This window comes from Pleurodeles waltl, chromosome 7 (genome assembly GCF_031143425.1).
Source record: "Pleurodeles waltl isolate 20211129_DDA chromosome 7, aPleWal1.hap1.20221129, whole genome shotgun sequence".
Classification (NCBI taxonomy): domain Eukaryota; kingdom Metazoa; phylum Chordata; class Amphibia; order Caudata; family Salamandridae; genus Pleurodeles; species Pleurodeles waltl.
This window is the reverse complement of record NC_090446.1, coordinates 1,112,634,905-1,112,648,952: the sequence shown is the minus strand read 5'-3', so window position 1 is coordinate 1,112,648,952 and position 14,048 is coordinate 1,112,634,905. Positions and strand designations below refer to the sequence as shown.

General features: G+C 46.7%; 1 protein-coding gene across 1 annotated transcript in view; it reads left to right on the top strand.

The window, feature by feature from the left end:
* XYLT2 (xylosyltransferase 2) overlaps positions 1–13,036 on the top strand; it is a 135,938-nt gene extending 122,902 nt beyond the window's left edge. The window contains exons 9-11 of the mRNA XM_069200079.1: positions 7,816–8,011; positions 9,456–9,789; positions 10,694–13,036. Coding sequence (XP_069056180.1) covers positions 7,816–8,011; positions 9,456–9,789; positions 10,694–11,016 — 853 coding nt within the window. The 3' untranslated portion in view covers positions 11,017–13,036. The remainder of the gene's footprint in view (positions 1–7,815; positions 8,012–9,455; positions 9,790–10,693) is intronic.
* The last annotated feature ends 1,012 nt before the right edge of the window (positions 13,037–14,048 follow it).

Below are 14,048 nucleotides of genomic sequence, written 5' to 3'. Positions count from 1 at the left end.
ATTTGTTTTATTTTTTATTCCCTAGCATCTAGTAGACTTTGTGTCCCCATATGGCCAACAGTAATGTGCCCCCATGGGGAATGACCCTTGTCCAGGGGGCTCCCCCAAACAAAACACACACACACACACACACCAATCCCTGGTGTCTAGAGGTTTATGCCCCCCTTGGGGACAGATTGGCCTAACAAAAATAGGCTCATCTGTCCCCAAGGGGGGGGGGGGGAGGGGGTTTGCAGAAATGGCCTAATTACAATTTGCCCCCCAGGGGAGCGACCCTTGCCTAAGGGGTTGCTCCCTATACATAAAAACGTAAAGTAAATAAAAAAATATATATATCCCTGGTGTCTAGAGGTTTCTGTATCCTTATTGTATTAGGCCGATTTTCCTCGGGGAGTGGGGCAGAAATGGCCTAAAAATTATTTGGCCCCCGGGAAGCGATCCTTGCCTAAGGGGTCGCTCCCCTCATTAAAAAAAATATATATATATATTATCCCTGCTGTCCAGGGGTTTTCTTGCCCAAGGTGCCGCTCCCCTTATGCACAAGTATGATAAAAAAAAATAATAATGCCTGGTGTCTAGTGGTTTCTGCTTCCCCTTCCATCCCCGACTGGTGTGTGTGGGAAGGAGGCTAGTCCTTCCCCCGTGGGCCGGGTGCAGGACGAGCTGGTCTTGTCGTGCCTGGGATGAGACCAGCTCGCCCGCGGCACCATAGGGGTTAATTCTCTGAATAAAAACATATTTTCACTTTTAAATCGTACGCTTTAAACTTCCAACCTCCCTTTAGACTTTCCGACTACGGCAATGTGTTTTGGTTCACTAATGACCGAGCTGAAACACTCATGCACTGACAAAAATTCTTTGGAATGCGCTTCTTAGTCCAAAGAATACATTTATTATTTCACTTTGCAAGGTTCGTGAAAGGAGATTAGCATGCTGAAAGCACACGTTTAAAAATGGTCACAGCAATGAAATGAAAACATGTACAAATGATTCTCCACTGCAATATACACAGCAAATATATGTATCTATAGTATAATGCACAGCAAATAATGAATAAAAAATATGCATCACCATGAGGCAAGGGCACAACTGCTTCATCTCCCTCCTATTCAGCATAAGATCGCCAGATCCCAGAATCGATTGAGGAGAGAGAGATCAATTATCCTCACAGGAAGGATGACGCACCCCAGCGTCCTGGGTATGCCTGAGATCTGAAAATACTCTGTTCCCCGGTCCATGTGGTCTCTGCCTCTTATACTTTAAACAAACGAGAGGAAAATTCTAGAACCTCTCTCTCACTGCAGAAGTTTATTTATAAAAAAAAAAGCTGATTGCATTAGTCCAGCTTTGAAAATAACATGTTGTGACTTGGCCACAATCCCAAGGTGCCAATTCAGAACAAGACTGTTCCCTGCTGTTTTAGTACATTCTTATCAGCCTATGCCCTTGGTAGGAAAGAACACGAAAAATAAACAAAATGGCAACGCAGAAAACTACTTGCAGCTTTTAACGTGTCGGTGGCTAATGCTAAAATAAAGTCAAAAGGCAAAATTAAGCTGGTGGTCACTAATGTGACGGTGTGCTGCCAGGTTAAGTGCAACATGGAGTCAGTGGTCTAAACATAGATATCATTACAGTGTATGGGTATTGAAAATTGTGATTGAGCTTTATTTCCAGTTCTCCTTGAGAATGGATGAATCCCTTGGGTTTATTGCATTCTCTTGGGCCTGATGGTGCCCTCACCACTGGAAGGTTACAACACAGTGCAAGATTTCAGGATAGAGGCCACCCAAGTTGTGTTCCCATGTGAGAAATCTACTGTTGTATGTGTCCCTGTTTTAAAGCAAAAACATATTTCTAATTGGACACCAGTGGACTTTGTATTGGCCATGCACAAGTGTCACTGCTGACTAAGATCTTTCAAATATATGTGTGTACTAGAAGCTCCGCATCAGATGTTTCAACCCTCTAAGTTGCATAGCTTGATCCAGAGTCCCTCAAACCTATGACTATACATATAGCAATATAGCTACATTGTATCTGTTTATGCTCCAGGTGCTGGTGAGAGGTGCCATTGAAAGAACACTTTCTAAACATAGCATTACAATTCTGATGAGTCTCGAAGATCTACAAGCCCACCCATGCGGGGGCAATAAAATAGGCCATAGGGCCAATGCTATAAAAATCATGCTCCTCCTGAAAGGCACTGTAAATACATTTGGGTTGTATCCTGACCACAAAAGGTGCTAGGAAGTTCTCCTTTTTTTTTTTTTTTTTTTGCATCTTACTTTCATCTGTTCCTTTCCACACATCTTTATAGAAATCTTTCTCTTCTTGGGGGCCGTTGGAATTATGTGACTCTGTGGCCACAGCTTTTTCTGCATAATTATGAAATCTAATAGAGACTTCTAGCTGCAGATTCCTTACCTTTGGCTCCTCCCCTGAGGCCTCAGACGGGATCCAAAATGTTTTTCTTGATTACCACTGCACCCTGGAGGTGGCGACAGAGTCTGCATGGCATCGTCCGCGCCGGAAGTGATGTTTGCTTTAGATATGTAGGGACCACCTCGGCGCACTAACATCAGTTTTTTTCTTTCTGCGAAAGCCAGCAGAGATCCAGAAAGATCTACCCCTTTTTTTTTTTTAATGTTTTGTCAGTTTTCCTCCTGGTGTGTTAGGTAAAACTGTTATCGCAGGAGACAGGTTTAAACCCTGTGGCACCTGTCACTGTGCCATGTCAGTGACAGACCACACCATGTATGTCTGTGGTGTCTGGAGCTTGACCACGATTTCAAGTCGTACTCTGTCGGGCGATGGCGCTGAAAACTTTGAGGGAGCGGCTTCTGAAGCTGCTCGTGGCCATCAGGTGACTGTGTCGCACAACTCCTCGAAGATTTCGATCCTCGCCGAGAGGGAGGTCCAGAGTCCCAAGTCCCCGTCGACACACTTGAAGTCGTCAGAACACTCCAGTAACAGACACAAGAAGTCAAAGTCTGCTTCGACTTCTCCTCGTCCGTCGGCCAAAGGAACATCATTTCCAGGAGCCGGAGCACCCACCACCCCCGCCAGCTCAAAGAATCTTACAAGCCCATGCACCTCCAGAACACCTTTTATGCCTTGTGGGGTCAGAGGGGCCCATCTGGTTCTACGCTGACAGGTCCGATGGGCCTCCATGACTCTGATCATGGATTCGGACTAGTGCGTGCCACTGCGGCCTTCCCTGGCACTGATCCTGATGCCAATGCGCCCAGTGCCCACCAGCAGTGCCATCCCCATTGTGATTCCCAAATCCGACATGGAGCCGAAGCTGCGTTGACCAGTGCCGAATATGCACCTACAGGACCCTTGTGTCCTAGCGGATTCCTCAGCCTTATTCTAAAGGGCGGGTTAAGGGTGGGTCACTGGACCCTTTAGAATACCAGTCAGAAGAACAGGATATGGATTGGTGTGAGGAACTGGGTGATGCTAGCGTCTGGGACACGTCTCCAGATACTGGCATGCTGTCTCCCCCTACTGTGGCTATGGAGGAGGGAGCTACCTATGCTGTGGTGGTGAAGAATGCTGCTGAGGTTCTGGACCTCAAGTTGCATTCAGTTGCTGTTGAGATCAACATCTTGACGGAGGTGCTGCAATCGGGAGCTTCCTCCTCTGATCCTTGCTCCCTTTCAACGAAGCCCTCACCATCGTCCTTCTGGAAACCTGGTCCAAGCCCAGCACAGTGGCTTCTGTGAATAGGACAACAGCCTTCCACCACTGCACTGCTTTAGGAGACCCAAGCTTCCTCACCCAACACTCTACCCCTAAGGAGGTTGGTGTTCCAAGCTTCCACTTCTTATGGCACAGTCCCGTCTGCACCCCTGGACAGGGAGTCCAAGAGGCTGGATAGCCTTGGTAAGAAATAATTTTCTTCCACCAGCCTTGCATTGCGATCCATGAACACCGCATGCTTATTGGGCCGCTATTCTCACTCAAAGTGGGACAAGGTTGCACAAGTGCTGCCACAGGTCCCGGGGGAGGCCCGGACCATTCTCACCCAACCAGTCAAAGACTGAAGAGAAGCAGCTAAGTTCACTATATGCTGTGATTTGGACACAACGACTCACTGGGCAGAGTAGTTTCCACGTCTGTTGCACTCAGGCGCAACGTCTGGCTGAGAACGTTTGGCTTTTCAGGGGATGTTCAGTCTTCCTTCAGGAGAATGCTCTTTCATGGCAATCGTCTCTTTGTAGGCAAGGCAGGAGCGCTTTCGGAATTTGCAGGCTATGGCCAAGTCTTTGGGCCTCTCAGCTGCACCGCACTGCGTTGTTCGAAGGGGCTACTCCCTCTCCTTCGAGACCACTCCTCCCTCCATAGCGCCACCTTATGCCCAACTGACAGAGGATCATCTGTCAGTGCTACACGAGGAAATCCAGGCTCTCTTGGCCAAGGGTTCAAGTGCAGGACTGACTGGTCTGTGCCAGCCTGCTGCTGAGACACGAGTTTCTGACCCCATGCGGTGAGAGCCTTTGTGCTCTCTGAGGACAGAAACTAAAGCCTGCTCTGGGTGGAGGTGCTTCACACCTCCCCCCTGCAGGAACTGTAACACTTAGCAGTGAGCTTCAAAGGCTCAAGCTTCGTGTTACAGTGCCCCAGGGCACTCCAGCTAGTGGAGATGCCCGCCCCCTGGACACAGCCCCCACTTTTGGCGGCAAGTCCAGGAGAGATAATGAGAAAAACAAGGAGGAGTCACTGGCCAGTCAGGACAGCCCCTAAGGTGTCCTGAGCGGAGGTGACTCTGACTTTTAGAAATCCTCCATCTTGGTTTTGAGGATTCCCCCAATAGGATTAGGGATGTGCCCCCCTCCCCTCAGGGAGGAGGCACAAAGAGGGTGTACCCACCCTCAGGGCTAGTAGCCATTGGCTATTAACCCCCCAGACCTAAACACACCCTTAAATTCAGTATTTAAGGGCTCCCCAGAACCTAGGAACTGAGATTCCTGCAACCTAAGAAGAAGAGGACTGCTAAGCTGAAAAACCCTGCAGAGAAGACGGAGACACCAACTGCTTTGGCCCCAGCTCTACCGGCCTGTGTCCCCCCCCCCCCCCCCCCCCCCCCTTCTGAAGAAACTGCTCCAGCGACGCTTTCCCCAGGACCAGCGACCTCTGAATCCTCAGAGGACTGCCCTGCTCTAGAAGGACCAAGAAACTCCAGAGAATAGCAGCCCTGTTCACCAAAGACTGCAACTTTGTTTCTAAAGGAGCAACTTAAAGACAACTGCGTTTCCCGCCAGAAGCGTGAGACTTGCAACTCTGCACCCGACGCCCCTGGCTCGACTTGTGGAGAAACAACACTTCAGGGAGGACTCCCCGGCGACTACGAGACTGTGAGTAGCCAGTTGCCCCCCCCCCCCCCCCCCCCCCCCCTTGAGCTCCCACAGCGACGCCTGCAGAGGGAATCCCGAGGCTCCCCCTGACCGTGACTGCCTGACTCCCAGATCCCGACGCCTGCACCCGCAGCCCCCAGGACCTGAAAGATCGGAACTCCAGTGCAGGAGTGACCCCTAGGAGGCCCTCTCCCTTGCCCAGGTGGTGGCTACCCCGAGGACCCCCCCTCCCCCCCTTGCCTGCATCACTGAAGAGACCCCTTGGTCTCCCATTGATTCCAATTGAAAACCCGACGTGTGTTTGCACACTGCACCCGGCCACCCCAGTGCTGCTGAGGGTGTACTTTCTGTGCTAACTTGTGTCCCCCCCGGTGCCCTACAAAACCCCCCTGGTCTGCCCTCCGAAGACACTGGTCCTTACCTGCTGGCAGACTGGAACCGGGGGCACCCCCTTCTCCATTGAAGCCTATGTGTTTTGGGCACCACTATGAACTCTGCACCTGACCGGCCCTGAGCTGCTGGTGTGGTAACTTTGGGGTTGCCCTGAACCCCCAACGGTGGGCTACCTTGGACCCAATCTTGAACCCCGTAGGTGGTTTACTTACCTGCAAGAACTAACAATTACTTACCTCCCCTAGGAACTGTGAAAATTGCACTGTCTAGTTTTAAAATAGCTATATGTGTTTTATTTGAAAAGTGTATATGCTATTGTGATTATTCAAAGTTCCTCAAGTACTTACCTGCAATACCTTTCATGCAAAGTATTACATGTAGAATTTGAACCTGTGGTTCTTAAAATAAACTAAGAAAATATATTTTTCTATACAAAAACCTATTGGCCTGGAATTGTCTCTGAGTGTGTGTTCCTCATTTATTGCCTGTGTGTATGTACAACAAATGCTTAACACTACATCTACTGATAAGCCTACTGCTCGACCACACTACCACAAAATAGAGCATTAGTATTATCTCTTTTTGCCACTATCTTACCTCTAAGGGGACCCCTTGGACTCTGTGCATACTATTCCTTACTTTGAAATAGTGCATACAGAGCCAACTTCCTACAAAGCCCTTTTCACTCACTGGGGAACCCCTGGACCCTTTACACGGTTTTTACATTCTATATGAAGGGCCAGCGTCCGACAGTCGTTCTCTGCATCAAGATCTGCTATGCACCAGTGAACTAGTGGGCTTCCCTGCACACGTTTACCAAGCACTACTGCCTGGACAGTCAGGTCTGTAGAGATGGGCATTTCGCCCTTTCGGTCCTGCAGGACTCCTCAGTTTAACTTTGTCCACAGACCCACCACCAGGGATGGTATTGCTTGGATACCTATTCAAAGGTAAGGAATCTGTGGCTAGAAGTCTTTATCAGATGAACAAGTTACTTACCTTCAGTAACTTCCCATCTGGTAGAGACAATATCTAGCTGCAGATTCCTTACTGACCCACTCCTCCTCCCCACTCTGCTGACAGATTTTAGGCTAGGAGATGATCCCTTTCAGGGCCCTAGTTTGCACATACCAGTGCCAGTGGTCTTCATGGCTCGATGCTTTTGGCGTTGAAAGTCGTGAAAAGTAACTGATATCCGGGCTCAGAAGTGGCGCCTATTTAGGGGAATCGGATGTCACTTCTGGTGCGTACTCTGCTGCATGGAGTAGATCTACAACACCTACCGGTGCGCAGGGGAACTAGCGAAAAATCTTCTGGAGCCAGTCTAACGCCTGGGGAGAATTCAAAGGTAAGAAATCTGCGACTAGATATTGTCTCTACCAGATAAGGCATTACAGAAGGTAAGTAACTTGTTCTTTACTGCATTTGCTACTTAGTCTGTCATCTGCTGCATAATCTGCAGATTTGAACAAAAGGAAAAAAAAAAAAAAAGGTTCCTAGTCCATTTGGATCAAAGGTTACTAAAAATGTGGCAGCACGTGTTCCCATGCAGTGAAAGGCCTTTTACAAAGGTTGATTGGAAACTTTCAGTTGTTTATTACTGTGTTTGGTTGTTAAACTGGTGCTAATGAAGTCCAATCTTTTCTCAGTGTTACCATATGTAAAAAAAAAAAAAAAAAAAAAACCTGAAGCAATTCTAACGTAAAATGTGCTGTGTTACACTGCATAATTTACCTTCTTTTGCCACACAATTTGGTCCTCCGTTGTCACATAATTCCAGTGACCCTGGTTATACCTTTGACCGTACATTGATGTTATTGACCATCACCGTTTTCCAGCACTCCACGGGAAATGCCCTCACAAGTGTCAGTATTCTGTTCAGAGGTTTTCATTTTATTGACCTCGGAAGAATGTGATACTGAGTGGGCCCTCCAACATTTGAACACAAGACCTCCAGGTTACACACAGATCTCTACAGTAAATGATTGTCTCTTGTGTCCACCACGAAGTGGTTTCTTTCCGTCTTGACCCCCCTGTTTCTGTTACTTTGATTCCTCAGGTACAAGGCGATGGGGTTTCCCTCCAGTGTGCAGCTGTATTTCTATGATGACCATTTCCAGGGCTACCTTCTGATGCAGGAGATTGAGAATGTCGCCACTGGTCAGATGGAGGTGCTAGAGATGTGGCTGATGCCTCAAGGAATGCAGAAGATTTCTGGTCACACTGGCCCAGCTACCCGACTACTGAGTTTGGAGGTATATTTATGAGAGTCATCTGTATTCCAAACAAATGATACATTCTCCCCCTTCCCCCCACACCCCCCAAAAAATGTGCAAAGTAAGTCACTACTACATGATCTTCAGGACTTGGCCATCCCAGGAAAGGAATGGTAGTTATCCTCATCCATGTACAAGAACAATTAGGAATGAGATGCCAGTATGATCCACAGTGTTCTTGCCCTCTCATCCATACCCCCAACAGCTTCCATTTTCATCCATCTTCTGCCTTGTGATGCTTCCTCCTAGGTAAGTAGAGGTCACTCGTGAGGACTGTTGCAAATCCATAAAACAGTTCCCCATCCAGAAATCTGCTGCAGCGGAATGTATTGTAAAAAGTTACTGCAGCACTGAATTCAGATATCATCTCTTTTTGAGAACAGTCTCAGGTCACTGACTCATCCTGCAGGCTCAGGAACATCGCCATATATTTGCATATGAGTAGAGTTGATCCAAAGCAAGTTATCTTTCTGGGTGTAATAGAGTACAGCCTCAACAACAAAATACCCAACAAGAGTTCACTCTAACTATTCTTTCTTTGAAAGCTGTGAAACTAAACTAGATTGGAGCCAGAAATGATGTTTGTGGAAAATGAAAGAAATCACAAGTAGAATTGCAGGCAATAATACTTAAATGTGCTGTTGAAAACCCATGTTGTTTAGTTGTAGTTTAACTCAACAAACACTTATTTCTTTTCTGGCTGCCTTTTGATATGAAATGCTACAAATTGAAAATGTTTAAGTTTAGAGAAAGTTCCTTTTTCTTTTCATCAGCAATACTTAAGACCCTTTCTGTTTAACCACCCCCTAAAGTTTCCAAAAACGATTATATCCCTATCGCTTGTCTTTCTCTCTTCCATTTTCCTCTTTCCCAAATCAATGGGCAATTTAAAGATAAATGTCAGGCAAGTAGTAGTCCACTGCATACTTGTGCTTTAGGCCAATGTATAGTATATACATCCATTCATGGCACCAGTGTGCACACCCATTTTCTGCTGCAAAGTGGAAAAGAAGTACTGATTTCCTTTTGAAAAGCTTTTAATTGTTGTTTTAAATGTGATGTTTCTTCAGTAATATGCTATTTCTCAGAACCCTGCAACTGGGTAGCCCTTTTTCTGTTCCTGGACCAACCTCCCACCCCCTTTTTAAACTTTTCTGTTATGCTCTTTTACCACATACACCTATATGCCTTCACATAGTGACCTAAGGTTGCAACCCTTGTTCTCTTCCATGCTTCAAAAGGCATATTCCATCAGCACCTGATAACCCCCTCTTCCTAAATCATTACTTATGCCTTATAGCAACCATAAATATCTATTTTTCCCTTCCAAACTAGCTCGTTTCCTTTCCTTTGTCTAGCATCTCCTGGTTGCCCCACCTCTCCCGAACTCTGACTCCTAGTGTGTTTAATTTTTTTCTTGCAGGTTGGGACAGAATGGGATCCAAAAGAGAGAATTTTTCGGAATTTTGGTGGACTTATGGGGCCTTTTGACGAGCCTGTGGCCATGCAGAAGTGGTCTCGAGGTGCCAACCTGACAGTGACGGTGGTTTGGGTGGACCCCACTTACATTGTGGCTGCATCCTATGACATCACTGTGGATGTGGAGGCAGACTTCACACATTATAAGCCGTCTCTGAGTCTTCCACTGAGGCCTGGGGTCTGGAGCGTTCGCATCCTCCATTTTTGGGAGCCTGTGGGGGAAACTCAGTTTCTTGTAGCACCCCTGAACTTCCATCACAAGGAGCCTATAAAAAAAGGTGAGGGCGCATCGAGACTTGGCTGGGGCATTTGGGGCTATTCATCATTTATCCCGAGTTCAATTTGAGATTGATTTTGCAGTAGAGGAGGAATGGTGCAACATGTTCTTTAGAGATGGCGGGTGCAGCATTGGGCTACAGAAGCTGCTGGTTTTGTATGGCAGTATAACTCACTTTGCTTTCTGAAGGCCAGCTGCGCCGATCAACATTCAGACATTGCTGTCAGTATTACCTAGGAAGGGTCATCGGTATCTAAATCAATATTGCCCATTGTGTTCTCTACAAAGGCTGGTGGGTGTGTTGCCAATGGTGTCTTGTGTCTCGTTATTATTTACTGCAGTGGTTTGTGGTTCTGGAGGATAGTGTTACTCCAAAATCTTTCTTGATTTTGCAAACTAGGGCCTGATGTATCAAGGGGGTTTTCCTATTCTGTGAGTTTGAGAGGGTACGTTAGTGCATATGGGCCAACCTATCAAAATGGCATGCGACCAGCACAAAGCTTGGAGGTTGTCTCTTCTATAAGGCTACACCACCACCAACCCCCCCCTCCTCCTCCACCACCACCACCACCACCCACCCACCCACCACAAACACACATGGCATATCAGTTAAACATGGATTTGTTACTTTTTGATTTCTCCACGGCCTTTCCATCTCAAAAGAATTTGAGGAAAAAACACTGATCAAGGAGGACACTGGGTGTGGGGCGCTTGTGTGGACACAAATTCATTGATTTCAGCATGTATATAATTGTAGTTTGTGTTCTCATCTGTTCCTTTAATTAAAACACACAAACATATTTCTGAATCTAAAATTGTCTGACTGTGTCTAGTTCCTGCTGGAGAATATTTAAATATATATGTATATATATAAATTTTAACCTGTTACCTTTCCCTTATTGCAGGCGATAGCAGCTGGCTGCACGCAGGGCCTCCTCGCAATGAGTATATGGATCAGAGCTTCCAGGGACTCAGTGGAGTCCTAAACCTGCCCCGGAGGGACATGGCAGAGCAGGATTCAAAGCACAAAGCAGAGCTACTGGGCCGTGCCCTGGAGGACTGGACAGACGACTGTGTGGGCAGTTTCTGGTCTGTGGCCAACCTGTGCACATCGGGGCTATCCAGCTGCTCCTTACTTCCATCCTGTACTGAATCCAGCTGGAGCAGCCTCTCCCCGGACCCCAAATCTGAACTGGGTTCTGTTAAGGCTGACGGCCGCTTGAGGTAGCACGGTGCCCAGGGATGTGTGTCTTGTTGAGAGACTGTTCCTGGCGATTGCCTAGGGCTAGTTCTCTGGCTTTTGTTGGTTTGTCTCTTTTCCCCATGCACAGGAATTGAAGATGTGCCCACAGGATGCTGCTTATGGTCGACTTCTGGTTTAGGCGTACGTGCTGGCCCACGAGTCTGCCTAAACCGGACGGCACAGTAGGTTTTGGATGGGCGAGACCGGCACTGGGTCAGAAAGAACTGTTTATCACAGAACAAAACTGTGGGTTGCAGCAAGGGCTGGTACCGATAGCTGGACCACACAGGCATTAATGGGAGTTTGACTTGCCCTAGGGAAGGGCAGCTGAAAAGCGCCCCTTATTCTGTACACTTCCAGAGTAACTTATTAGCAGGATCAAGCCATACCAAAGGCAGAGGCTCTCCAAGGACGCTAGAGGAGCATCAAAACTCCAAACAGCAAGGCTTGGTGGTGGCTTTCATGTGTCTTACTCGTCATCTGTCATGGTACCTGTTAATTATGTGCAATATTTGTGGGGGATGTGGAGCGCCAGGGTGAGTTAGAGTGCATCATGAGACAGTGACAGAAAGGAAGGACGTAAGAACAATGGCAAATGAGAGCACCTTGATAGGAAGAAAGTGTGAAGTTAAGAATTAGTATGTGTGTAGGACAAGGTGGTCATCACAGAATTGGTAGTGATCGAATGGAGACTAAGTGAGCGAGCTGTGGCCAGGCAAAGGAGAGCAAATTGAGTAGTGAGGAACTCAAGGATCCAGATGGGTCTAAGCTAAAGCACATGGACTGAGCATGTGAAGATCACTAGTTTAAGGAGAGTGGGGAAGGGAAGAAGGAGGTGAAAGCAATGAAGTGCTTGCAGGAGATGAGAGTTTGAGAAACGAGCAATGGAAGACAATTGTGTAGAGAATGAAGGAGGAGGTAATGGATGAACTTGAGGAAGGATGATTGAAAAGAGCCAGTAGCAGGAGGCAGTGATTATGGAAGTGTGGTGAGGACGATGGAGTGTAGTTGGTTAAAATGTCTTAGGTGCAGAGAGAGAGACCACTGGAAGAGTTACAGTTAGAAGAGTTGAAAATATCATTGAAACTGTTGTGTTCTAAGTTGTCTTGTCTCATTTCATATCCTGAGTAGGACAGTGTTAAAAGGATATTGTTTATCTGTCTTTTTTACACTTTCTTTTTCAAAATGTTCTGTCTCGTCACAAGATATTATGTCTTTTGTTGGACATTTTTTTTTTAAAAAGGCATCTTGCGTAGGATGCAGCAGCACAGCCACTAGTACCTATTGAACACAACACTGCTGTTTGCCGGACCAAACAGTGCAAAAACGGATGTCTGCTCTACAGTGGCAGTGCCAGCAGAAATGTCTGTTTGGCATATGCAGTACAGCCACTATATGTCTGACTCGGGCTGCTGATTTCTGCCGGACCTAGGCTGCAGAACTGCTATAAAATGTATGATGCACAGGCCGTGCAGCCACTGTGCCCAGTGAATGCAGGCAATTCACATACCCGCGCTGCAGGATCTTCTTGGCGCAACCACTTGTGTATGAATGCAGTCCATGTAACCACTAGAATTGTCAGCTAAACAGAATCAGTGTGCCCCCTAATGGCCACCAGTACCACCAACCTCTTCTGTCAGCTGGTGTCTTCTGGACAGAAACTTTGCAGATGTTAAACTGTATGCTGGAAACAAGCAATCGATTTACTAATGCTAGTCTGTGGGGCACTGACCGTGCGGCTCAATGTTTGCGAGTCATAGGTAGCGCAACCGCAGATGTGTGCGTACGTATACATTGAATAGGTGATGTCTTCTGGACACAGTGACTTGAATTGGGAATGTCTGCTGGACGCAGGCAGAGGAACAGCTAACATACGATGGACAAAGGCTGTTCTACCACTAAGCTGTCTGCTGAAAACATGTACTGCAACCGCTACAAAAATGTATTTTGGTCACATAGTAGTACAAACAGGTATTCTCGATAAAAGCTGCACCACCTCTTGTTTCTTCTGTATGTAAGTGTTGCAGTTTATCATGCTCATGAAGAGTACACTCACTTGTGTGTTGATACAGCCCTTCTTACCAATAACCACAAGTGTCTGCTTTGGATAGGCAGGGCCAGCACTAGTGTCTACTGGTCACAGGCCAGTAACGTCACTTATTATTTGTTGGACGCACATATACAGCTGCAATTGTCTGCTGAACTGTGTGCTGGACTCGAGTAGGGCCGTCACTAGAGGCAGAGCCGTGATTGAACTATCTGGTGGGCGCTTGCAGAAAAACGGCTGAAATGGCTTCTTAAAACATGTAGTACAGCAGCTTTAAAGTCTGCTGAGCATGGTCGGCAGGACCTTAAGTTTCTGCAGTGCACAGGTGTGAAGCACTATATTACTTGCTGAAAACAGGCAGTGCAACAAGTAAGTGATTGCTGGACACTGGTACCACAGTGGATGGACAAATAATGTACTGTAGCTCACTGCTGAAATGTTACCTCAGGATACTTTCTACTGGGAATAGGTAGTTGTATCATCCAGGGGTTAGGTTTGGCCTGGCTCACTGCAAGAAATATGCTACATAGTTGAAAATGTTTGAACTGCAGCATGTTCTGGTAACGGCAACAGAGGTGATCCAGAGTTGTTTTTTACTTGTTTTGTTTTTTATTTTATGTAGTTGCTGAGATGTGGTGTCTTTACATTGAAATATTTGTGGGCGAGGCAAAGAGCTTTGAAGACAACCAAAGTAGCCAAGATGGAGTTTCATGACTCAATTCTTTTTATTTTACTGCTAGACTGAGGCAGTCTCAACTGCTGGGAGTTAGGAGCCAGATCTAAGATGTTTGTGTAGTCTCAGCTGGCGTTGAAGGTAGTTCACATTATGACAGTATGTCTTCCATCTGCTTGAGGAAGATGCTGTAGGGACTAATGTCACTGTGCCACTGAACAGTAATGGAAAAAAACATGCAGCACAAAAGCCTGTTAGCAAATAGTAAATATGTTGGACAACTACTAGGTAGTTTGG